The sequence below is a fragment of the Acomys russatus genome, chromosome 4 (assembly GCF_903995435.1).
Source record: "Acomys russatus chromosome 4, mAcoRus1.1, whole genome shotgun sequence".
NCBI lineage: Eukaryota > Metazoa > Chordata > Mammalia > Rodentia > Muridae > Acomys > Acomys russatus.
In genome coordinates this window covers 50,029-77,117 of record NC_067140.1, presented here as the reverse complement: position 1 = coordinate 77,117, position 27,089 = coordinate 50,029, and the positions used below count along the sequence as shown (strand labels likewise).

Genomic DNA, 27,089 nt, shown 5'->3' with positions numbered 1-27,089 from the left:
ATCCCATGCTTTCTGGTCACTCTCAGTTCTCTCCCACATGGGAGACTGAACTTCAATAGAAACTGGCACCCCCATGATAGGTACTTGAAATGCTACTGTCAGCATATGACAGAGCTTTACCCCTTCATTCTGGACCCCTCTAGCCCCCAGATAACACTCAACTTAAGAGCCTCTAGGCTCCTGGCATGAGGGTAGTCGGGCCAGGAGCTAGGAAAGTCCATTTTTGTGAGTGGGGGTGACAACCTCCACAGGCTGTGTCCCCAGTAACCAAGAACTGACTCTTCCAAGTTGGCTTTAAAAAACAAGGCAGGCAATGTTTCTCAGATAACCAACACAATGGAACCCAGCACATTCAGGTTTTTCCAAATGACCCTTTCCTTCCTTGGTACAAATACTTTACCTTTCCAAGACTTCCTCATTAACCCAAATTAACTCTTTAGATGGTCCTCTGGATTTTTCTTCCTCTACTGCTGTGATGGCTGATAATTGGTTGTCAACTTTGCTACATCTGGAATCAACTAAAACTGAAGCAACTGGGTACATCTGTGAGGGACTTTCTTGATTAGAGTATTTGAGGTGAGAAGGCGTATCCTACCTAAATCTGGGCCACATCTTGTGGAGGCAGCCCACATAAAAGGACATGGAAGAAGCAAGCTTTTGCTTTTTGCCTGCTTGTCCTCACATGCATTGGTAAGGTCATCTACCCTGTAGCTGAGGCATTCCTTCGCTGGTATTAGAATCACTTCTTCAGGATTCCACCACAGACCAGCTGAGACATCCAGCCTTATGGACTGAACAACCAGAATCTTGGCCTTCCCACTGAGAGAAAGCCATTGTTGGGCTAGCCACACCATAGCCTGTAAGGCACTCTAACAAATCCTCTTTTCATATGTCTGTATGTGTATTTACTTTTTCCTTCTATCAGTTCTGTTCCTTTAGAGAACCCTAACTAATGCATCCACCCTCTAACGTCCTCATCCTCCTCAATAGTTAGTGATGGGGAACACATTATCTTGTGACTAGGCAAGAAGGAGGAAAAGACCAGAGTCCAAACATCACACAGCAAATTCCTCCATGGCCCAATGTGGATTGAAAGTGAAATCCTTGGGCTGGAGAGATGGCTCAGAGGTTAAGAGCACTGACCGCTCTTCCAAAGGTCATGAGTTCAATTCCCAGCACCCGCATGGTGGCTCACAACCATCTGTAATGAGATCTGGTGCCCTCTTCTGGCTTGAAGGCAGAATACTGTATACATTAATTAAAAAAAAAAAAAAAAAAGTGAAATCCTTATATTCTCTGGGTCCTCATCAGAAGCAAACATGCCTGTTCCCGGGCACTTACATAAGCACATAAGCCCAGGGTCAGATCTAGTTCTTGGTGAGTATCCCTGAACAAAAAAAACTCATCCCAAACCTTATCTGCTGCAGCTGGTTCTGGTGTCGCAGATGCATCTCCACTTCCAGCCGCTGGGCCAGAGTGCACAATGCCTGTGCACAGCAGTGGGCCAGCCCAGCAGGAGCAGGTTCAGGGCTTCGTGCTGCATCCTGCAGCTGCTCCTTCAGGCCCAGGATGACCTCCTGTGACTTGCCGTACAGGGCCTCCAGATCTGCCTTCTGACCCTCCAGAATGCTGACCTCCAGTTGGAATGCCTGTTCCATCTCCTTTTTATCTTTCTCAAAGCTTTTCTTCATGACTTCAATTTCCTTCTCATAGTAATTTACCTAAAGAAAGGTGAGCAGTGCTAATTAGGAAGTCCTAGCAACAACTTGGCAAGCAGCATGGCAACACAAACAGGAAGCTATCCGGTGGGTTACTCAAAGAGCCAACGGCCCAGGCCTGACCAGGCCTCAGAATCTAGAAAAGGGGATGGCAGGATAGTGATGTTTCCAAAGTTTGCAGTGTGCCTACGCCACCGCTTCCCAGTAGTCCTGAGACAGGTTCAGCAGGGGAGCTCAGGAGGCTTGGGACCAAGGTTGGCCAAGCACCTGACAAATAGTCCATGAGTCCAGAGGGTGTCACAACTAAGGAGCCTTCACAAGACCAACGGACTAGCAGTCTACATCCTGGAATCCCTAGGGGATGGGAAATAATCCAGATATACAGGCAAGGCCATGCCCGAAGCTTCCAGCATATCTACCAGGGACACAATGGTAGAACACAATGGCCCACCCTGCTCAGAAGTCTGAGGAGCTGGACGTACAGCTTTGCAGCCTGAGGGCCACAGTCCTGACCTTTGTCTCCAGCTGCATTCTGAGCTCTTGGTAACGTTCTTTCATCTGCTCCACCATTATTTCCGTCTCCAAACTCACTGGAGTGGAGTCACCCATGAAGGGATTGCCTGTGAAGAGAACACTCTGTGACATTAAGCCTAGGAGGCCTCTGGTGCCATCTGCACCCTTTCATCTGACCTCTAGGTGGCTTCTAGCCTTTCACCACCAAGTGACTAAGCAGCTTTCCACCCATAACGTATGTGAATGCTAGCCCGGAAAGACGGTCACTCTGCCCTCCACCTACACGGTAAGAAGAATGTGGGGCTGGTAGTCAGTAGTCAGGTTCACTCTGCCCTCCAGTGGCACTCTGGGTAAGGACTATGGACAGCAGGAAGGCTAAAACTGTGTTCTGCAAGTTGATACTACTATAAAGAAGTCAGAGGTTCTAGTTTTTTTTTTTTTAAATTTATCTGTATTTTGTAAATACGTGTTTGGCATGTATGTCTATGCATCATGTATATGCAATGCCCATTATGGCCAGAGATCGATGGCAGACGGTCTGGAGCCAGAGTTACATATGGTTGTGGGCTACCATGTGGTTACTAGGAGGTCCTTTGTAAGAGCAGTAAGTGTTCTTAACCTCTAAACCACTCTCCAGCAAGGTTCAAGCCTTTATACCATATCCCTGGTTACTAAGAGAAAACCAGGAGGCTCCTACTATGTTCATCAGGCCCTTTAATTCTCTGAAAGATCCCCATCAGATGGCACATTCATTACATTTAAAATCTGGCTCCAAATGATGCCAGGAGCACAGAGGAAATGGGAAGACAAGACAATGGCGACAACTCCATAACCTGCTTACTGTGTAGAGCTTCCGGCCCAAGTCTCCACACTCTTGAACATACTCAAATGTATGCATGGGCTCACATAGTCAGTCTCTGCCTTGTGCTTTCTTGGTGATTCTGTGTGATCTGCTTTTGTGGCACACACTGATATACATGGTCCAGTTGCCTAAACCCAGCCCTGGAAACCCTGGTGGTGTAAAGGTGGGTGCAGAGGGAAATGCGAGTGGTTCCACAACGGTCTCTCCCCGCACTCCTGACCAGGGCCACATGCGCTGTGTGACTCAGGCTCCTGAGACACCTGAGGAGCCACCACCATGCTCTACCATCTGGCTAGGCTGGGCTCCTGGCAGAACAGCACACTCGTGTGACTGCCTCCTGTAGTGAGAATTTTTAGTTTCTTTAAAACCACAGAATGTTATGGGAATATGCTTTTATTTTAATCCCAGGTGTGAGATACGGGGCTGCTTCAGACTGTCCACAGCAGCTATGGTTTGCCTCAAGCTCTAGCAGGGGTGTGATTTTGCTAGCTGCAGATAGTTTATGTATTGAATTCTGGGGACTCTTGAGAATGTATAAAAATGCTAGGTTGTCCGGGTCCCTTGAATCTTCTCTGCTGATCCCCCTCTGCTGCTGCTGCTGCTGCAGTTGGAATTAGACACCCCTAATCAGCAGGATGTAGTTTAACTATATTGATGCCCCCTTTCTCTTCCAACCTTCTTTCTCTACCTAGTGTTGGGGGGTTGGAAGGGATAGGGATGGTATAGGGAGGTAGGAAAAAGAACCCAATAAAGTATCCAAAACTTGGGCTACAGCACCCCACACCTTCTTTCCCTCCCTTTCCACCCATAGGGATGTGCCAATGTCAGTCTTTATTTCTTCCCGAGACTCCCCAGGGATTCTGGCAGCCACCATGCCCCACATAGGTAGTCTCTACTAAGTCTTGGAGGATCCAAAAGTATCTTTTCTTCTTCTTCTTCTTCTTCTTCTTCTTCTTCTTCTTCTTCTTCTTCTTCTTCTTCTTCTTCTTCTTCTTCTTCTCCTCCTCCTCCTCCTCCTCCTCCTCCTCCTCCTCCTCCTCCTCCTCCTCCTCCTCCTCCTTCTCCTCCTCCTTCTTCTGCTTCCCAACATAAATAGCTGTAGGGTGCATGGAGACTCCAGAGCTCTCAGAGACTGGAGAACAATGCTAAGGGGCCTGGATTGCCACAGGCTAACTGGGGCAGGGGTAGTCAGGGCTGCTGGGTTCCACAGGCAGCACAGAGATGGGGGCCATGAGTGTCACATGCTGCTGCTGAAGAGAGCAGAGCTGGAGTGCTGCACTGGTGACTGCCTAGTCCAACGAGTGGGAGGACAGAGACCAGCCAAGTACCCCTGTCCTCCACAAGGACTGTGGCACTTCCACAACACGCCTCTACACCCTGCTCTCTAGAAAAGACCAAGAACACTTAACCATGGGCCCCTGTCTTGACCCCACTGCCCAAGAGCACGCGAGCCTCCAGTGTGGCTTCCACTGAACCTAGCAGCCAGGACTCCCTCAGTTGGGAATATTCCATACCCACTATTAGCCACCTGCGATATGACTTTCCATCTTCAATCCTGTCACAAGGTTGCCTGTGATGTCATAGGATCCACTACAGAAACATGCCCCTAGGGCAAATTTGTCTCCTCTGGGGCCAGCAGTTATAACTTTTGTGATTTCTACAAACATAACATTTCCACCCTCTTCTCCTTATCTTTGACCTCTAAGGTGCCAAATTAATGTCCAGCCTGTGGTCCTGTTCAGGAGCTCCACTCTCAGCTTATGCTCAGGACTGAGCTCCTACCTGCTGGACCATGTCCAGGGTGCCGCCTTCTGTGGGTGCGTGAGGTCCCTGAGGGGCTCTGTCGACTCCTGGGCAGCCGTACCCGCAGGCCTTCTAGCTCTGTTTGTAACTCATCATTGCGGTCCTGTAGGTCCTGTGCGGGCGGAGCCAGATACCTCCTCCAGCTGCCACTCAGCCGTGGGAGGCCAAAGGTCAGCCCCATCTGCAGTGTGCATCTACTATACACTAGACAGTTAGGACTTCAGCATGTGACATGAAACCTGGACAGGTTCCTACAGAACTGGGGAAACCATTTCTTAACTTTCTCATGCTTACATCACCGGATATAGGAAATGTGCTAAAGAAAATAAAAGTAAGGTTGAGGCTGTAAGGAAAATGGAAGACAATTCTCAACAGGTGCTGCTTACTGCCATCGTGGTGGCATGGCACATGCATGGGTTTCAACGTCTTGGGACATGTCTGGGGCTATGTGTTTGTGCTCTCCTCTCAGCTGCTGTGGAACTGGCATGGGGTTATATAGCTAGAGTTGTTAGGCCGTTTGTTTCAGAGTAAATGCTATGGGGCAGTGATGCACTTGGCAGAGAGAAAAGATACGATCTAGGAAGCAGAAGCCTGATGGGGTACAGGCTGCTGGTCAATAGGAAACTGGACCGGGAGAGATGCCCTCTGGTGAGGATGAAGGGTGCATTTGTGACAAGCATCACCTTATCTGCACTTAGTGAACTATGTCTAGATGAGCCGGCTCAGACACTTGCTTATTAAAAGGACAGGAAAAGAAGCTTCTAGCATACTTTCCTGGGAGTTTTGGAGTCCCAAGGATTTTGGGAAGTAAGACAGCAATCATTCCTGGCTGTCAGCTCGCATTCCCAGTGCTGAGATTTGCCCCAAGCAGAGGGTCCTAAAAGCAAGGCCACCTGTCTAACGAGGACGTGCGTCTACTCATTGACGGGCATTCCATGTGGAGAAAGTCTAAGGTCACACACAAGGACGTATACAAAGCAGTTCCACTTCTGAGTTTGTCTTCTATCTGGCTCTTCACAGCCTTCTGTCATGTGGGATCAATTTTCATATCATGTAAAACTACGTTCTAACTCTTGGTGTCGTAACGATGCTTACACCGGTATCCTCAGAAATAGCTACAGATTTTCAGCATGAATTGACTGAGAGCAAAGCCTTCTAGTCAATGTAGCTGTAAAGAATCAGCTGTAAGTAAAACCAGCTGTCTACTTTATTCCCACTCTTTAGTAATGTCTTCAGATAGCTATACATTTTTGTTTATTATTATTGTAGTAAAAACAGGAGACACAAAAACCGACTGGGCAGTAAACTCTACCGACTTCCTTAGATTTTCTCTCTCTGTCAGTGTTTATTATTGAGTGTATTTGTTTCATTTGCCTATGGAGACCAGACCCAGGACTTACACATGCTATGTGTGCAACTAATGAGCTACAATCTCATGTAAAATTTTAAGTGCCTATGACCTGAGCACCCATATTACTTATTCTTGGCCACTTGGCAATATTGCCATGCAGGCAACTGTAGAATTGCTGGTGTTATTCCAAGACTATGAAACTGTCTATTATATCAAAAGTCTTGGTATACTTCATGTTACCCGATATGGAACAGCAGCTCAGTATCTTTAGTCTCCTTGAAACCTGGGATATGAAGGAGCAAGTTGGCCTGTTGTTGCTTGTTTGATGATGAGACAAGTCTTATAACACTTTTTAGGCTGCCCTATATCTGTTTTTTCTTTTCTTTTTTTTGTTTTTGTTTTTTGAGACAAGGTTTCTCTGTGTAGCCTTGGCTGTCCTGGACTCACTTTGTAGACCAGGCTGGCCTCGAACTCACAGTGATCTGCCTGCTTCTGCCTCCCGAGTGCTGGGATTAAAGGCGTGCGCCACCACTGCCCGGCCTCTGTTTTGTTGTAGGCTTGGAGTGGGGGATCGTTTTTTGGAGACAAGGTCTCAGGCAGCCCAAGATGGCTTTCAACTGGCTATGTAGTCAAAGATGAATGACCCTGAACACCTAATCATCTGGCCTCTGCTTCCCAAATTCTGGGATTAGAGGCATGCGCTTGGCTTAAGGTTGACCTTTAGCTCTGGGTGTAAACTGTCTGCTTAAGGTTGGCTTAAGGTTGCGCTTGGTTTAAGGTTGACCTTTAGCTCTGGGTGTAAGCTCCTGCAGTCACTCAGATAGCACACTCCTCCTGTACAGGAGTCTGCTTCAAGGGCAGGAGTTTTTAAGGTGTCCAACTTTAGCCACATATATGCCTCTCTTTGTAAAAAACATTTCTGGTAACATTTACATCAGTTAACTTTTGGTAAATTAGGCCTAAGAGCTGGCTAGTAAGAATTCACGATGGGTCACTTTATGAATCAAAGGTCTTTTCAATAATTAGCAATGAACCATGTCAACTCCGATTTTCCTTTATCTTCTTCCTACACTTAAAAGAAAAGAAATTTCTTTTAAAGGATTCACCTAGGAAGTACAGTCAGGGAACACTGTCTGTCACTGGGATAGCTGCAGCACAACTAAGCAATGTCCATGCATGGGTGAGCACAGCCTAAATAAGAAGTTCTTGCTGGGAAAGAAGCTCCTGCCGTCACTTGTAGGCCACCCTGCACTTAAAGACTAAGAAGGGAAGCAAGATGAGGCCTCGCGTGGCCACTGGGACCTTGAGCTGCGGCGTCTCTGCCATCTCACAGTGCTGGTCCTGTGTAGCAGGCCCACCCTTCCTGTCGCTGTGGTAGGGTGGGCTATAGAAACAAGACTCCGGGATGCTCAAGATGGCTAAGCAGACTCAGGCAAAAGCACATACCCTGCACTTGAGCTCGTAGTCTTTCAAGATGGCTGTGAACTGCTCTTCCTGAGCCAGGAGCTCCATGCTCTGAGGCTCCAGCTGAAAGAGAGAAATGTGCACACCAGTACGTCAGGGTTCCAGGGAGGACAGGCCATGATGCCCTGGCTCTGACCCACCGCCCACAGGCGCCGCCCTGGATAGCAAAAAGGCTTGCCTTGTCCTTCAGCACAAACTGGAGCTCACTCTGCAGGCGGAGGACCAGCTTCTCTGAATCCGAAAGCTTTTCCACCACTTCTAGGATCTCATTCTGCAATCGACTGTTTTCCTAGGAGACAGGTGGGACACAGAGAAAGACACTGTCAAGTCTCCATGTCACTTTTTCGGTACAGTGGAGGCTTGTTTCTAGCGGGAGAAAGGCAGGCAGGTGGGTGCCTGCTGCTTCTGCTCCAAGCAGGCAGGGTTTACTGCTGAAACCCACAACCTCCTGTGACAAACGCGACACCTCCAAGGTGATTGTTTTCCCACTGCCTCCCTTTTCCTTACCCCCACTCCCACGTTCAGAAAGTTAATGAGCGGCACAAGAAAGGGCTGGTAAAGTATCACTTTGAGCTGTTTTGAGAATGATGGGTTTGAGGTTTTATCAAAATGGCTGAGGCCCAGCACAGCAGGAGAGGTGTCTGGGGGGCGGGGTCAAGAGAATGCCATCACACTGGTGGGTGAGGTGAGGTTACATCTGGATACATCTACCACAGTGGGCAGGGGCTGCAGGAAGCAGGATGGGAGGAAGTGACCACAGAGGTCCTTAGGCATTAGGGAAACTAAAGAAGCTGGGAAGAGAACAGCAAGGAGTCTCATGGTATGCCTCCGGAGCCTGGCTGTCCATTCAGCTAAGATGGCTTCTGGGGGCCAAAGGCAGGGTAGGTACAAGGCATGGACATTCACCAAAACCCAGCATGGTGGTGCATGCCTTTAATCCCAGTACTTGGGAGGCAGAGGCAGGCAGATCACTGTGAGTTTGAGGCCAGCCTGGTCTACACAGCAAATCCAGGACAACAAAGGCTTAAACAGAGAAAGCCTGTCTCGAAAGCCGAAAACCAGAGTGTGAACCCAGGCCGCGGCAGGCAGTGTCTAGAGGTGTTCCTAGATTCCAGGGATGCAGCCAGGCTGGCTGTGTAGCTGACTCACTCTGATTTTGAGTTCATATGACTCAGAACAGAGGAGGATGGAGCAAAGCCAAGACCCACTTTGGGTGAGAGCATGGCACCACACCACCCTGCTTTGTCAACATGTGCCTTCACAGCTTACCACAGGATGCAGCCCGCCTACCTTCAGGGCCAATGTCAGTTTCTCTCGGAGACTGGTCTCCTCAGCCTGGAGGCGGCCCACATCCTGCTCCAGCACGGCTCTCTGCCTGCGGGCTTGTTCCCAGAACAGCTCCTGCTCCATCTCCACCTCGGACCGCAGGAGGCTCAGCCTTCCCCTGTACTCTTGCTCTAGGTGCCTACAACACAGCACAGGACACACAGTCCCATTTGGAAGTGTTACCTTGCTTCTCTGGAAACCTGTCCTTGGAACTCCCCCTCTGCCAGACCCTGTCAATCTGCTCAGCAGGTGAACTGCCCATGCTGGACATAGGCACGTTGCTGGGTAGTCTTCCCTCATGGGCTGGTGGAATTGACCCCCGTAGGAGGAGGCTGGGGTGGCTGGTGGACACAGTAAATACTCAAAGCGGTGCATGGAGCTCTGGGGTGAGCAAGAGGGCAGAGAGCTGTGGTAAGGTACTCTACACGTCCTCTGTCCCTCCACCTTCAGGGACACATTGTACCACATCATACAAGGCAGCCCTGGCCCACAGTAGCCTTGTGGCAGGCATTACCAGGCTGCACTGGATGGTGAATTCCCAGTGAGCACAGGAACAGGCGCGGGGCACTTCTCCCTACATCCTGTTCTCATCCTCTGTAGTGCTGATGGAAGGAGGGCCGAGTCTCTGTCTTCACTCTCCTGGCAGCTACATGGACTTTTCTAGTATCTAGACTGCACGTGAGCACTGCTCCGCCTTTAGCAAGGTCAGGATTAAACCTGAGAGCTGTGGGCGCACCCTCCAGCTGACATGTCCTGGACTTTTATCTCACCTCAGAGCTTTCCAGAGACTTTACCCGAAAGGGAAGAAGACAGAGGGCAGCGGTGACTTGGGGGGGAAGAGCCAACAAATCTGATTTATGTTTGAAAAACAACTTGGGGAATTTCCGTTTTGTTTTTTTTAAAGATATTTTTCTAAAAGATTTATTTATTTATGTGCTTGGTCTGCATGTACACCTGAATACCAGAAAAGGGCACTAGATCTCACTATAGATGGCTGTGAGCCACCACGTGGTTGCTGAGAACTGAATTCAGAACCTCTGGAAGAGCAGCCAGTGCTCTTAATCACTGAGCCATCTCTCTAGCCCTGGAATTTTCATTTTTAAAAGATGTTTTAAGGGTTTAGGATTTAGCTCAATGGCAGAGCTCTAGCTTAACAAACAAGGCACTGAGTTCAGTCCTCAGCTCTAGAAAATAAATATTTCTACAATATATTTTTATCATATCTGGCTCTTTTATCCCGTTTAAAAACCTAAGAGGCTGGGCGTGGTGGTGCATGGCTTTAATTCCAGGACTAAGGATGCTGAGGCTGGTGGATTGCTGTGAGTTCGAGGCCAGCCTGGCCTACAAATCGAGTCCAGGACAGCCAAGGCTACACAGAGAAACTCTGTCTCGAAAAACCAAAATATATAAATAAATAAAAACAAAACAAAAACCCTAGAAATGCACAACTAAAGGAGAGTGAATAAAGGATTGCACACTTATGGTAGGGCCTCTGCAGCCATCAAAAATGTGTGTGTGTGGGGTGAGTGTGGAGTGTTCTTGCAGTTACGCACTCAGACAGAGATGTGGAAGCCAAAAGTCAACAAAAGTGTGTTTTCCTCATTGTCACTCTGCATTATTATTCAAGACAAGGCCTTTCACTGAGCATGGAGCTTGTGATTCTGCAAGGATGGCTACGGGTAGCATCAGCACCCGCCTGTCTCCATCTCCCCATCTGCTCGCAGTGCTGGCATTACAGGTGAGTATTGCTGTAACTAGCTCTTTATATGGGTGTGGAGGATCGGAACTCAGGTGTTCATACTTGTTTAGCAAGCATTAAGCCGACTGCGCCATCTACTCAGCACTCTGCAGTGCCATCTTGTAAGTAATGGTATGTTTATGAAAAAGACACAAAGATACTCTTTAAAAAGAGAGATTTATGGTTTTACCTTGTGTTTTCTAAATTTTCTATAACAAATATGTATTTCTCACTGTATCTGTAGTTGTAAAATATACCCTAACCATAAAAGCTATTACAGAAACCTGGTAATTCCCTACTGCTGTGTGATGAGACCCACAGGCACAGGCATCACTTAGCATCTCCACCCATCCCTCGAGCAGAGCACACATAGGTGTACTGCTGCAGGGTTTATAATCCACTGAGGGTTAGAGACATAGCTGTCAGTTCAGAGCTTGCTGTACAGGCTGGAGAGATGGTTCAGAGGTTAAGGGCACTGACTGCTCTTCCAAAGGTCCTGAGTTCAATTCCCAGAAACTGGCTGGTGGCTCACAGCCATCTATAATGTGATCTAGTGCCCTCTTCTGCCATGCAGGTGTACATGCAGGCAGAGCACTGTCCACATAACAACTTAAAAAAAAAAAAAGCACAAGGACCTGTTTCCCAGAACCCATGCAAAAAGTCAGGCATGGTAGTGCATACCTGAAATCAAAGACAGGAAGATCCCTGGGGTTGGCTGGGATCCAGCCTAGCCTATAACCAGCCAGTTCCAAGAAGGTGAGCAATCTTGTCTCCTCAAACAAGATGAATGATAAACAGCCTATGGTTGACCTCTGGTGTCCACATGCAGACATGTAGGGGACGGGCTATATGGCCAATGTTCAGACATCTTGTCAGAGCCTAGGTTCCTATTTCGGCAACAGTCTGCTATTTACCAGAAACCAGTTTGGCAGTTAGACTAAAGATAAGATTTAGATGGAGCCACCCTATTGTAGTTTAGTAGTTAAGATTAGATAAAGATAGCAAAATATTCGGTGTGGCAGGACGTTGTGACCTGTTTGGAATTCCTAGCATCTTGAGATAGCCTGCAGCTGGGTTGACATAGCAATATGCTTCCCTGCCCCCTGCTTTATAAAAACTGCCCCTGCTATATAAATGGGGCTTGATCAGAATCCAGACTTGCCCTTATTTCTTTGTGTCTCCTGTCCCCCCACTTGTCTGCCCCCTCCACAGGTACCCACTGAAGATCCCGTGCGCCGAAACACAGACATCCTTCAGGCACATGTATCCTGCACCCCATTTCACTCGTGTAAATAAACACACACAGTTTATGCTCCTCTGACCACTCTGAGCCCTATATATGCTACTAGATAGATCAGTTTTACTACTCAAACTAGGATCCAAATTCATTTTGCTTTCAGTGTCGGAACACAATGTTTAAACAGGAGAATCTTCTGTAACTGGAAAGTGGCTGGTGCATGACCTTGAGAGGATGGTCCTTGGAGGTAGGACTGTTCCCCTTACGTCTAACAAGAGGAGATCCTGGAGAGGAAGCATTAGGGTCCCAGTGTCACACACAAGGAGCAGCTAGGAGCAGTAAAGTAAGAGTCGTGGTTGTGGCAACCCTTAGGGGACATCAAAGGGGGGGGGGGAATGACATCTAGTGACTGGACTGCTTTCCTTTCTTGGTCATATGGAAAGCTCTTTTTTAAGTAAGCACTCTAACTTTGAGCCACACCCACAGCCCTCTCTCCTCTTTGGAACAACAGCTTCACTCTGTGAAGGCAGACTTCACTTCTGAGGAGACAGGGAAGTTAGAAGAGGGTCTTAGAGAAGCCAATGCCAGCACAGTGGGGATGAGACAGCCTGGGCCAGGGAACTGTGGAAGAGCTCAGAAAATGGGGAACCAATAATCACCAACTACTCACAAGGGCACAAACATACCAAGTCATTTCTTACTGAAACACCCTTTTGTGATAAACCAAAGAGGAGGAAGTGACCTGGACCAGCAAGGTCAAGTGTCCAGACTCCACCACTTCGTGGGTCTCCCATACTTGGTTTCAGCCTTATACACCGCCTGTATGATAAGACCACAGCTCAGATCGACTGGAAGCACGTCAAAGTAGATACCTCATTTGTAGCTTCTTTGAAATTTATCATTGTTCTACCAAGACATTAGTGGTAGAAGTGACAGCTATGTTCACACACTTATAGCCGTATATCCACAAGCCTCTTCCCAGATCTATTCATAGCTCAGTGTCACACACCTGCATATCCACACTCATACATCTGCACACACCTGTATATCCACGCATACATCTGCACACACCTGCATATCCACGCATACATCTGCACACACCTGCATATCCACGCATACATCTATACACACCTGCATATCCACGCATACATCCGCACACACCTGCATATCCACACACATACATCTGCACACACCTGCATATCCACGCATACATCTATACACACCTACATATCCACGCATACATCTATACACACCTGCATATCCACACATACATCTATACACACCTGCATATCCACGCATACATCTGCACACACCTGCATATCCACGCATACATCCGCACACACCTGCATATCCACGCATACATCTATACACACCTGCATATCCACACATACATCTATACACACCTGTATATCCACGCATACATCTGCACACACCTGCATATCCACACTCATACATCTGCACACACCTGCATATCCACACACACACATCCGCACACACCTGCATATCCACACACATACATCTGCACACACCTGCATATCCACACACACACATCTGCACACACCTGCATATCCACACTCATACATCTGCACACACCTGCATATCCACACACACACATCTGCACACACCTGCATATCCACGCATACATCCGCACACACCTGCATATCCACGCATACATCCGCACACACCTGCATATCCACGCATACATCTGCACACACCTGCATATCCACACTCATACATCTGCACACACCTGCATATCCACACGCATACATACACACACACCTGCATATCCACACACATACATCTGCACACACCTGCATATCCACTCATACCTCTGCACACACCTGCATATCTACACTCATACAGCCACACACACCTGGCACTCACACGCTCATTTTCAAACACAGCCGCACTCAAGGCTCACATCCTCATCTCCATAATGTCTCCTCACACATGAACCTGCAGTATCTGTTCTTCCCCAGACCTCAGAGAGGAGGAGCATATGTGGACACAGACACAAGCCTGTCCTACCAGAGCTGCTCAGTGTGGGGCAGCACTGCAGGCAGGAAGGGAGGCAGAGATTGCCTTCTATATAGCAGATCTGTGGGAATTCAAGGGCATAGATCGTGGAGGTTTGGGGGTCTCCTCACAGTGGAACAAAGGCCACAGTTGACTCTGAGAGGCCCAATAATATACTAGGCCTGACACAGTGAACAGGCGCTGCACATTTTAGCACTTCTCCAACCTAAGGTTCTTTGAAATAGTGCAAGAATAGCCAGGCACAGCGGTCCATGCTACTACTTATAACCACAGCTATGGAGACAAAGGCAGGAAGATTCTAAATGCGAGGTCAGCTTGGGGAGCTTAGTAAGGCTGTCTTAAAATTCAATAAAAAGGCAGCCAGGCATGGTGGCGCACACCTTTAATCCCAGCACTCGGGAAGCAGAGGCAGGCGGATCGCTGTGAGTTCGAGGCCAGCCTGGTCTACAAAGTGAGTCCAGGACAGCCAAGGTTACACAGAGAAACCCTGTCTCAAAAAACCAAACCAACCAACCAAACAAAAAAAATCAATAAAAAGGGCTGAGGAGCTCTGTAGTACAGCACTTGCATGCAATCTGGGGAAGGAGAGAGGAATGGTGTAAGACCTGCACAGAAAAGACTTTGGTTTTAACTCCGCACATCCGTGAGTAACCGTGGGCAAGTTAGGAGCTGGTTCGACCCGGTTTCTCACTTTTTAGGTGAGGCAGCTTTGGCACAGGCAGGAAGACAACAGCTTGAGGCCCTGTCATCTCCTTAACCACTGACTTTGGGCTGCCCAGCAAAAGTGCCAGGACACCTGTGGTCAAACAATTTGCTTTTTGTCTAAATCCGACACTTAGCAGAACACAATCAAAGTGACAGAAGGAAGGACTGGCCGCTGAGCTCCGGAACCATGGGGACCACCCTGTAGAGTGTGTGGTACCCAAGGCTGGCTGCCCTCAGCCCCAGAAAGTCTCTATCCACTGTGCTCTAGTCCAGCTCTACCTTGTTCATCCCTGGTCCCTGTGACCATGATGGCCTAATAGTCCCCTTGCCAGGCGGACTTGGGCACTAAAGCTACAAACAAAGGTAAGTAAAGGAGCATGAAAAATTCCTGTGAAATCCTTCAAGCTACCATCAAGCCTGTGTGGGAGGCTTCTTCAACATCTTGAGTAACACTCAAGGGGAGGTAGGACTCCACACTACCAAGGTGTCAGGACTATGAAGCATGCCCTTCAAATGCCACAGTACTCACGACAGGACACATGAACTGCTTTCCCTTTTACTCCCTCGTGCAGTGCAGGCTGCACTACTGGACTGGCCCCACCCAGCCCACAGGGGTGGAGCTGCTGAAGGGTTCAGGCTCAGCAGGACTGGGATCTGGCCTTGGGCAGGCCTCTCCTAGCTGAGTGCCCAACCCAAGATGGAGAAGAGGGGAAAACAACCAGCGCTCTCTGGCCCACATCAGAACACAGATCTGGGCAAGTAAGAGCATGGGCAGATGAGCATGTAGTTGAGGCTAGCCAGGAAGCCTAGGACGCCCACAGTGGGGCTGATGAGCACGTAGCTGAGGCTGGCCAGGAAGCCTAGGACCCCCCCCCCCCCAGTAGGGCTGGGGATGCTCCTTCCACACTGAAGCCCTAGAAATCTTCATGCCAGCGGTTTCTGCCAGAGTCTGGTTAGTAAATTCAAGAGGTAACTTTGTGTTTTCCTTTTTGGCCCACTAAGCCACCTTATGGATCAGTCCTGGTGTTGTTCCTTCCATCTTGCAATACAAACAACTCCAGTTAAGACAGACACTGATAAACTCATGGACAGAGCTAGGATTTTCTGCAGGGCCTCAGGCACACAGGGGGCATGAGGGGAGTCACTGTACCCATGTCAGAAAAAGTAGGGCACTGTCAGATACACCACGTCCCTTCAAAACAGGTGTCCCCAAAAGTCGTCCCATTTTCCATTGGCTCCAGTAAAACGGCATGATCAGGTGGCAGCCCTAATCCTTGGCTGACCCCCAAGAAGGGACTGGGGGTGTTGCTGTGGTGGCAACTCAGAAGCTATAGCAGAGGGCCCAAAACCTACTTGATTTTCTTTTCTGTGAGCTGTTCCAGGGCCGAGTGGCAGTCATCCATTTCTCTTACAAAGTCCAGGTTCCTCTTCTCAGCTTTCTCCAGGTCCTGCCTTGCCTTGTCACGTTCATGTACCAGCTGCTCCACCTGCCCTCTGCCATGGGAAGACAGATGGTCACTGCTGCTCCACCTGCCCTCTGCCATGGGAAGACAGATGGTCACTGCTGTTCCACCTGCCCTCTGCCATGGGAAGACAGATGGTCACTGCTGCTCCACCTGCCCTCTGCCATGGGAAGACAGATGGTCACTGCTGTTCCACCTGCCCTCTGCCATAGGAAGACAGATGGTCACTGCTGTTCCACCTGCCCTCTGCCATGGGAAGACAGATGGTCACTGCTGTCATCCCGAAAGGCTTACCTGGGCCCCACTGCCCAGTGTGACCTCATTGTCACACAACCACCTCCTGGGGGCACTCTATACTTTCTGTGACCATTCTATCAGTACACATGTTAAGAACTGCCAAATGACAGCCCTCAACGTTAAGCTAAGCCAGATTCCAACCCATTGGGAAGGTTAGTATTCAAAGGGACTTCCTTTTCCTTAATCCCTAGCCTTAGCCAAAGATCCCTAGGCTGCTCTTGGAAGTAGGGTCCTTCTCAAACGACAGGGTCTCTGCTTCCACAACAGTGAGCTCCAGAATCAGCAGGGTGAGGGTCAAGTTCAAATCTTTTTTTTGGGGGGAGGGTTTTGAGACAGGGTTTCTCTGTGTAGCCCTAACTGTCCTGCACTCAGAGATCTGCCTGCCTCAGCCTCCCTGAGTGCTGGGATTACAGGTGTGCACCACTTCAAATTCAAATCTTAAAATCATCATAAAATTGGCTGGGTAAGGTCCCAGACAAGGTTTTCTAAGTGCGTCTTCACATTTGAGGATGGGCTAGCGATCTTTAATGCTAGGGACATGTAACCTAGTAGTAGCAGCAGTGAGCAGCCGTGGGCCCTCAGGCCTCCTCTGCTCTCTTCATCTGAGATCTAGTTACAAGGGCAGGAGAGCAGGGAACAGGCAGACTGGGAGCTACCAGGAGAGACTGAGATGAGGCTAGGAGGTTATGACCTGCAGTTCCTGGGAAGTAGACCCGGCCAGTAGGATCCTAAGCCATTCCCTTGTGGGCTCTTACTGGTGGTAGCTGAGTTCCTGGCGGTAGCAGGCCAGGGCTGCCTGCTGGATGACACCATCAACTGTTAGGAGTTCATTGTCAAGGGCCCAGGTTAGCTCCAAGAGGTTCACCTTCTCATCCACACTGAAGTCCAGGCTCTGAAATGAACAAGCCCCAGAAGGCGAGGGGGCAGGAGGGATTTCTCCAGATGTACTCACTTGCCCGTGACAGCTCAGGGGCCCCTACCCACAGTGGCTACTATAGCAAGAACCATTCCTTTCCTGTTGGCAAGTGTTTCTGGTTGTTGGACTACTCTTCCTCAACCCCAGTGACTGGGCTGTCAACACCAGGCTTCTCCATCATACTGTGGTCCCCAAGACCCCGTTACCCTGGTCAGGTTTCTACTACATAAACAAAGTAGAAGATGAAGTGGGTGCCTACCCCACCTCAACACACCACATGAACTGAAAAGGAGACCTGGTGAAGGGGCCCTTTCCCCTCTGAAACCAACAGTCTTAAGGACTTGGTAAGCCTTTCCAACCACCCACGTAACGAGGCGTGTTCTAAGGCCAAACAATCACAAAATGGGAGACCAAAGCCACAAACACTTGATGTCCAGCTCCCTGGAGCCACTTGGGCCCCTGAGAAGCTCTGTTTTGTGAAAGTGCAAAGTCCAGAGACATAGCAAGAGTGCTGGGAGCCACACATGTGCACACTTCTTTGAAGGGTCCCCAAATGGAAGTAGGGTCAGAAAAGTTACAGAACTATGTTATAGCAACAGCTTCTTCTCTAAGTAAAAGGGAGCCACCAGAAGCACCCTGGACAGCTGGCACAAGGCGGAAAGTACTTGCTGCATGAACTTGGGTACCTGAGTTTGAACGTCTAAAGCTCAAGGAAGCTTGGTGCTGTAGCTCACACCTGTCACGGCAGCACTCTACGGTGGAAGGCAGGAGGACCCCCCCCAAGCGCACAAGCTTGAACAAGAGAGCCTGTCTCAAACTAAACAGAAGGCCTGGACTGATTATCTGAGGTTGAACTCTGATCTCCACATGTGCATCACGGCATGCACACATACATGTACATGTGTGGGCATCCGCACATGAACACACACAGACACACATGAACAGTAATGAGCAAAGCTGAGTGGCAGCTCATGCCTCTATTCTTAGAACTCACAGGGTAGAAACAAGAGTTTTTAACAGGCAAAATGTACAGCTCCAGGAATCAACTGTCCAGAGCAATGTCAGCATGAGACCAGGGAAGCTGACACCTTATAAAGTGCCGAGACGAGGGCGGAAGTAACCACCTGTCCAACAGCGAAGAAGGGCTACATAAACTAACAGTGACACAGTATGACACCAATACTAAGAAAATTAAACTAAAGTGTATAAACACATTCACTTTTCTGTGCTTGGAAGAACTCCACAAGAGGTTCACGGCATGCAGGTGCTTGTATGCCTATGGGTGCACATTTGCAGAAGAAAGCCAATGGTGCTCTTCTTCAGATGCCATTTGCCTAGATTTGGGGGTGGGGGGGCTGCTGTTGTTATTTTGAGACAAGTTCTTTTTTTTTTTTTTAACCACCTGAGGTTTTTAAGTAGGTTAAATTGGCAGGCAGGAGGCAAACCCCGATGACCCTCTTGTCTCTGACTCACCAGGGCTGGGATTACAAACACTCAGCTGCTCCTTACGCATTTGTAGCTTATGCTTTACCAAATAAGCCATTTCCCCAGGCCTAATTGTGATTTTTTTCTTTTGTTTTGTTTTGTTTGAGACAGGGTTTCTCTGTGCAGCCTTGACTTTCCTGGAAATCACTCTGTAGAACAGGCTGGTCTCGAACTCAGATATCCGCCTGCCTCTGCCTCCCAAGTGCTGGGATTAAAGGTGTTTGCCACCAGCACCAGACTCCCTAGAGTTGTGATTTTAAAAAGATATTCCTATTTAAAATTTTAATTATGTGTGTATATGTGTCTGTGTGAGTGTGTACATCTGGGAGCATAGAGAAAATACCTCTTGGGGTTGTAATTACATAAGACAGTTATTAATCACCTGATGTAGGTGCTGGGGACTGAATTTGGGTCCTCTGTAAGAGCAATAGGCGCTCTTCATTGCTGAGGTATCTTCTGGCCTCAAATTGTGCTTTGTTTTTTGTTTTCTTAAACAATGGAAAGCAAAATTTGAGAAGGAAACTAAATCTGGTTTGCAACACTTCCTGGAGGTAGTGGTCTGTCACCCCTGCTGGACTCAGTGACTCTGACTTGGCTGCCCCAGGGCAGAACTCTTTTTTAAACCACAAATGCAACTCAATCAAAACCTAGAGCTAGAATAAGCCCATCTGTGTGAAATCCCACTCAACTCTGGTCCTCCTAGAATAAAGAAGCCCATATGACTTCCTTTTTTTTTTTTTTTTTTTGTGATAATCAGGGATGGTGTGCATGACATAGAAACATACCTTGGAATGGACATTTCCTGACTGTTTTTTTCTATATTTTTAAGTTTCAAATTAAATACCCCTACATTTTAACTGCAGGGACTTATGGGAAAATGTTTCCTTTGGGGTTTCCCCAGCACACAGCACATGCTCTGCTGTGTTGTTTATCTTCTGTGGACATGTGGTCTCCCTCCCCCACCATGTCCTCTGTTCAGTACCACATTGTCACAGACACCACCAAATGGGGCAGCCACAAGCAGTAAGTTGCAAACCTGCAAGATCTCCCTGCCGTTCTGAATGCCCTCCTGGGCCCATGCGGAGATGACTTGCTCGGGAAAGGCAAAGCCACTGCCATCGTCAACACTGGAGAACAGGCGCAGGCCTGAGCACACTGACACGAGAGATGACGTCGTGGTGGTGTGGCAGCCATTCTCCTCCTGCACATCAGGAAGGAAGAGGCCCTGAGCACTCAGGTGTCTTGAGGCTGTGGTGTCTGTGTACATTAACATGTGTCTCACCTTCCAGCCTGTGTTCGCTATTTTGCCTTCTCATCCAAGCCTAAAACAAGAGAACACGCATACCCGCAATGATCCGTAACCCCTTCCCTGGGATTTACCTGTGATCACATGGTTCTGCAAGGGGAGAAGTGGGTCCCAGCCCGTGGTCTTGCAAGGATCCCTGGGTACCTGCTCTTACTTTTTATAGTCACCTCATACCTGTGAGGCCTGAGTCACCTCCAGCCAACAAGTCACCACGCAAAGGCCCACAAAGGGATTTCTGTGGCCATTTCCTCCTACTTCAGAAAGTACATGCACCAGGAAAACCCAGGTTTTGAGAGGAAATGACAGATGGGCTCAGAAGGAAGGGGCAGAATAGCCAAAGTAGGACCCCGTATTTCCCAGGACACAGCCCCACAGCCTAGTTTCTAAGCAGTATCCGAGAGGTTTGTGGGACAGTAAAAGTCTCCAAGAGGAAAAGCTGCCTGTGAGGCTCTTCTACTATCTGAACCCAAAGGCAAGAACGATTTCCCACCTTCCTGTTCCACCCGGGTCCTTCCCAACAAGTCCCAGCTGTGAGGAACCATGGGACTGGGGGAGGTAGCACTTCCTGTATACCAGAGTCTGAGTTCAGGGGTCTTGAGCACATACTGCGCCCAGGACCCCACTACGTCTGCAGGCTACAGATGGGCTGCTGTGTGCTCTCCTTACCACCTCCAGCTCCTAGGTCTCCATTCTCTTTTCAACACCAGAGTGTGGAAATGCTTTCTCCAACACCTAAGAGCCTATCCTCTCCCCATCCTGGCTTGTCCTTATCTTGGACTTCATGCTGACAACTCTCCCAGACTGGCCTGCAAACACTTCATCAGCGTGCAGCACCTCAGGTAGGGCTCGCTGGTGGTTCTTTGCTCACAATTCCTGCAGGTCCAGTCCTCCTCTTGCCCCCCATACACTTGCTCTTTCAGCTGGCCCTACCCCTCCAGCACGCCCAGGAGGAGAGTTTCCTGACCTGTATGGCTGTCTTACAATCCTTTTTGTTTACAACAAAGCAGACATCTTTCCCCATTTACAGATGGAGATAACATCTCTACCATGTCTACTGACAGCAACCTGTCACTCTGATACCCAAATGCGCTGGGGAATTGCCAGTCCCTCCTCGGGCTCTAGCAGGACAGGGTTGAAGTAAATCCCTCTGGAGTTTGCCTTCCTGGAGCTGGCACAGCCACATACAGAGCCTGAGTGCATGTCTAGAGAGGGTGTTCACATACAGAAAATGTGTGTACATAACTGGTAATGAATGTATACTGAACATACATGTGTACAACTGGTGAACATTTATAGTGTGTGTTCACAGCAGATACACACATAAAATGGATGTGCTGTGCGTACAGTAGGAATGCATGTGTCATGGATGTGTGTGTACTCAGTAAACTGTACATGTATAGATGATGTGTGCACAGTGAGCACAGTACAGTGGGTACATGTATGCACGCAGCTGTATGCCTGTGCTGTATACATGTATGTAAACAGAGTGAACAAGGTAGGATGTTGGCCCAACATCTATAGGGCCAGAAGCATGGGAGCAGTTCAATGGTTGCGGGAAAAGAAAGTAAGCAAGGCAAAGAGAGAGGAACTACAACTTCTAGCACACTCTGGACCATGACCTCTGCCACAGGTGAGGCGGCTGGGTGAAGAGGCAACTTCTGAGGAGCACATGGGACTGACAATTCTCCTTTAATCTATCTTGGGGTGTCCAGGCAGTTGCTGGGCCTTCTAGAAGGAGGTTCAGAGATGCTGACAATCTCATTTGATAGCAGTTGCCAGTGGCCTCACTCACAGGAGCACTCAGATGAATGAACACTGAATATGACCTGGGAGGAGAGGTCTCATGGCTTTCAGTCTTGATTTCATGTGTTTATATGTGGTGCTAAGAATAGCCCAGAGCTTACACATGCTGGGCAAGAATTCCACCACTGATCTACCACCTGGCTCCTGGTATTTCTGACTTGTAGGACTAATATCATCCCCAAGTGCTTGTCCTGAGTTTCTCTGCCTATTCCCACTGACTTAGTAAAAAACATAGATTCTCAAATACACTGGCCTGTCCCCACAGCTAGCCTGTGCTATGTCCTGGTGCCTTTGAGCAAAATGGCCTCTGAAGAAAATTTTACAAAATAAAATTCCTTCTGGTAAGGAAAAACAATCCGCATGGAAGACAAATATCAGACAAGCTACACTACTCTACAGCCCATCCTTATGCATAACGAAAGAGGGAAACAGCTGTCCCACTGAAAATCATCCCTCTAGGACACCCCTGAGAGAAACTGCCATGTTCCCCACATTGTGTTATTCTCTGCAAATTCTGGACATAGGTACTCAGACTGCTTCCATTTTACAGATGAATACAGATCTCAGAGAAGGTAACTCACAGTCCGCAATGAGCACCACCAGATGAGTGTGAGGTTCACAGAGTGCTGCACATGCACAGGTGTGTGTGTGACGTTTACCTAGATTCTGGGCTCAGTGCTGTGACACTGGCAGAACCACCAGCTGGCACCCTCATCTGGCAAGGAACAAGCAAGTACTGCTGATCTTTGATACTTAATTCACCAATTTTACCTGATAATGAGACCAAGTCCTGTTTGGTTTGACCGGACTGGAAGATTCTGGAATTGAAGAAGGCTCATGACCGAACAGGCCAAGCTGAAACTCTGCAAGACTCACTCTGCCATCTCCATCTTGGTCCAGTTTGCTGAAGAGTTCTTCAAGTTCCTATACAAAAGCCACCACTTTTCAGACCTGGAGAGTCATCTTGTTTTGTCCCTCTGGCTTCAAGCACCCAACAAGGGCACTTGCCTTATCCAACCACTAAATTGTGTAGCTGCTTTACAATACTGCTCAGCTGCTTTGGATACTACAAGGCCTTACCAGGTAGGAGGGGCACCATTTGAACATTCAAACTTTATAACTCAAGTGTCCACTAAGGACAGGAACTTGCTGGAAACCCAGCCTGAGCCTTACAGATCATGGTGAAGCAAGGACACACAGGAATATAACAGGTGGGACCTATGCTATCTCCACAGCCAGATTCCTGTCCAAGTCTTCCCAAAAGAATGGAGCTATATGCCTGGGGTGTAGCGAGGCACAAAGGTGCCACATTGGGCAGAAGAATGGCATGTGATCCAGAGCTTGAAGTGAAGGTTTTAGAAACAGCTGAGGGCAGCCATAAGTTTGTGAGGATGGCTGTATGGGTGAAAATGGACCCTCAAAGTATCTCAAAGCTTTGTACAGCACTGGGAGCCATCAAAAGATTTGAGATAGCAAAGAACAGAAGAAAACTGCTCTCTGAAGGTGAACTGGTTTTCCAGACCCAGCACTAAACGTGCCCACAACAAATATGAAGTCACTGCGGTGGCCCCAGGCCTTCACCTGTTTCTCAAGCCCATGGAGCCCGATGCTTTGGCAGACCACAGCCAGCTCCTGCTCATTCAGGTGACCGCTGCTGCCAACCCCCAGCTCATGCCAGATGCCCTGGACCTGGTTCTCAGGAGTGTTGAAGGGAGGGCTACAGGATTTCCGGGGTGTCCCGAGGACCTCACAACCCCAGGATTGCAGCTGGCCTAAAGCAAGGAAGGAGCACAGTTAAACACCGATAAACACACCCATAGTAAAGAGACCACCATGGAACGCTTAGCCTTATGGGCGTTAGGTGCTTTTATAACTCAGCCAGGAACAGAAAAGCCACCATCCGCCATGGAGCACCAAGCCTGAGTATTCCCAAAGGACACCATGGGATGGCTAGTGGAAAGCATGTCACAGGACCTGTAGCCAGTGCAGCCTGATCCAAGACGTAGCTCTCAGGGTACTCTGCCTAATGCTGAGGACTTGCACTGCAGGACAATGAGGCCCAGTCTCGGCCCATGGGTAGTCAGGGCTAGAAGCTCTGAGTCTTCTCAGGTGGGTTAGTGTCTTTTCCAACAGAACATACCAGGCTCCACAAATGCATCCACTGGGCACCTCCCAGTTCCTTCCAGGGGCTTGGGGCCAGGAACTCTGCATCCAGAAGAGCGTTGAATCTGATCAACCAGCCCCAGAGGCTCCTCTCTGGTCACTGCAGCCTAGTGCATGAGCTCCTTTCATCACTGGGCTCCGCAAAGATTTACAACAGCTTCCTCCTGCTGCCCTTAGCCTCACGGGCCTGGCTTTAAAGGGCCTCACAGTTTGCTTCCTACTTGCTTACTGAAGCACATGCCACATTCATGTTCTCCTTTCCTCTCAAATGACTTTTTGGCTTTCCCCACAAGGCAGTTTAAAAACATAATTCCAAATTCTGATACTCTTTGTTCCGTTAGTACCCAGGGGTCTGTGGCCTCTCTGTAGCCTCGGAAGCCTTGAGAAAACTTTCACCAAGAGAACATGAAAGGAGTCATGCTGTGTGACTGTAGGGTAGGCTTCTATGACACCAGGGATCACCAGCCCAGCTGGCCAGGCCTTATGTGAGCAGACCTGAACCATTATACTATGAGGAAGCCCAGTCATGCCAAGAGGGCCTACAAAGGAATCCACACCCAATCGTCAGCCCAGGAACATGTAACGCAACTGCTATCCCAGAAAGGCACCAACAGATTTCATATCGAGCTCACGCCTGTGCATGCAGGGGCTGTTTGGCGCTCAGTATCTCACACAGACCACAGCACTTTTGGTGGAAGAGCCCCTTGGCTCTGATGCTGATGTCCTGATTTGCTCCAACTGTGGGTCTTTGGTTGCTGGGTGAGGCTCTTCTAGATCAGGACCACGTGCTACTCTCTGCTAGGGGACAACTCAAACCGGAAGGGCCTGAGACAACCTCTTCACAGCACGAGAGACTGCAAGCAGGCCAAGCAGAGAACTTTGGCCTGAGACACCTGGGCAATACCTGTCATCTGAGTTCACAGTGGAACCCGTAGGCCATGAACTGGAGCAGGGCCACCCTGCAACCTTGGCCAGAAGTCTCTATCTCAGGAAGTGGTCTTGGGGGAAACTGAAGACCAAGTGACTGCCTTAGGGCTGTGATGCCAACATTCTGACTATCTCCGGAGAGGGAGCCTACAAGGGTCATAGACACAACATGTATCTCCTAAAATATTGCCTTACCCAAAAATCTGCCTCTCAGAGCTCTCATCAGACACAGCATGAAATATGAGGCCATGAATTACCTTGTGCTTCAAACAATTCATTCTGAGGTTCTTTAGCACTCTCAGCATCCTCATCTGACTTGAGGCTCTGTGAAAAAAAAAATGATGAAAAGGATGTGAGTATCCCAACGATATCATAGTGGATGAGGCACCAGGAATAAACATGGAGGATGCTGGGTGGGAGGGAGTCACTGAAGATGCACTCTGGGCTGGCATCTCAGGCTAAAGCTCAACAGGCTGCGGTGCCAGTATGCAAAACTTTGTATGGTGTGAAGACTCACACCCTCTCCAAGGCAAAGGATTCAGACATGAGGTATGCACATACCCTGTTCTGCATACTCAGTCTCCTTAGCATAAACTACCAGCAGGCCACACTGAAAACACAGGAAGCTCTTGCATCCCACAGCAGAATGTGGCCAGCTTTACACACCACCATGGACGGGAACTGCCCATCACTGCACTCATGGAACACCGTCAGCAAGTGATGTCATGGCCCTGTGCACAGTCCTTTACCATCTCTTTTAGTTCAACCAATAGAAGGGTGGGCCTCAGTCCCTTTAGGAGCTCTGGGGACAGCAGAGTCCATAGTAAGCACTGACACCTTAGCAGAGGAGACAGGGCCATCAAGGAATGTGTGACTTAAATAAAAGCCTCCCCACACCAGCAGACAGAGCTAAAGCTGGCTTCTGAGCAAGTGCTGTGTGACCCCTGTTGATTCCCGAGCAAATGCTTGGGTGACAGAGACTCTTGTCCCTTCAAAGCTGCCCTAACTCTCAGGGGTCAGAATGCAAGTGGGTAATAAACACTCAGCCCCATTTTTCTAATGCACTTAACTTAGCTGACAACACGGCGTTCTCTGAGTTTGTACTTTGAGTCAGAGGTGAAGGACCATGATGCCGGTGCGGAGCCACGAGCTCAGAAGTGCCTACTATCAACCCACCAGGCTTTGTAGAGGTGCCTTTCTCCACTGAGCCACCTCGCCTGCAGTGATCCGATTTCTTTACATAAAGCAGGTGAGGCCCCATTGTTAGCAGCAAAAAGCTAAGGGGCAGCTCCCACACCTTGCCAGACTATACATGTATGGGCCTTGGTATATCCTGAGGCAGACAGTACTGTGGACTCAGTGACCCCATTCCCAAACAGAGGCTTCTTTTTCCATCCCTTGGCACGTAATGTTCTTCTGTTGTGAAACCCTAACTTGTACTTTCCACAGTGAAAGGAAGGTGTGGCTGGTGAGCTGGGAAAGAGAAGTAAAGGTCTCCAAAAAGTCGCCCTGACTCCAAATCTGAAGGAGAGGGCCTGGGACCAGGACTGTCCCAAGCAGAGAACAGAGTTCCAAATGAAGCGCAGCTGCATGTGCACCCAGGCTGCTGACAACTCAAGTTGCCCAGGAACTTGGTTCCCTGCCTACGTCCTCCAGGACCATGTGCACGGACAGTGACAGATTGACAATTACTTCCCTAGTCTGGCAATCTAGATGGGCAGGTTAGGCTGACTCACCTCCACACTTTCCAGAGATGCAGAACGTCTCTGTGGAGATTTCACACTGCCCTTAGCCTGCTGCTCTGGTCCATATTTGGTTGTGGTGGCAGAGTCACAAAGCTCGGGTTGGCTCCGGCGGCCATACCACTTAGAGCCGCTCGTGTACTTTGGAGGGACAGCACAGGAAGTAGCTGGAAAGAGAAAAGGAGACAAGGAGAGGGGATGGCCATCGAGGAAACTGTGGGCTCTGCATGACA

The 27,089-nt window shown here is 48.9% G+C and overlaps 1 protein-coding gene across 1 annotated transcript in view; it reads right to left on the bottom strand.

Annotated features, from left to right (window-relative positions):
- Ninl (ninein like) overlaps positions 1–27,089 on the bottom strand; it is a 72,929-nt gene that overhangs the window by 15,348 nt on the left and 30,492 nt on the right. Inside the window, 13 exon segments of the mRNA XM_051143437.1 lie at positions 1,414–1,721; positions 2,232–2,338; positions 4,876–5,008; positions 7,694–7,774; positions 7,890–8,000; positions 9,002–9,176; positions 16,108–16,248; positions 17,270–17,406; positions 19,952–20,116; positions 22,796–22,948; positions 23,606–23,796; positions 25,372–25,438; positions 26,851–27,023. Of these exon segments, the coding sequence (XP_050999394.1) occupies positions 1,414–1,721; positions 2,232–2,338; positions 4,876–5,008; positions 7,694–7,774; positions 7,890–8,000; positions 9,002–9,176; positions 16,108–16,248; positions 17,270–17,406; positions 19,952–20,116; positions 22,796–22,948; positions 23,606–23,796; positions 25,372–25,438; positions 26,851–27,023 (1,942 nt within the window).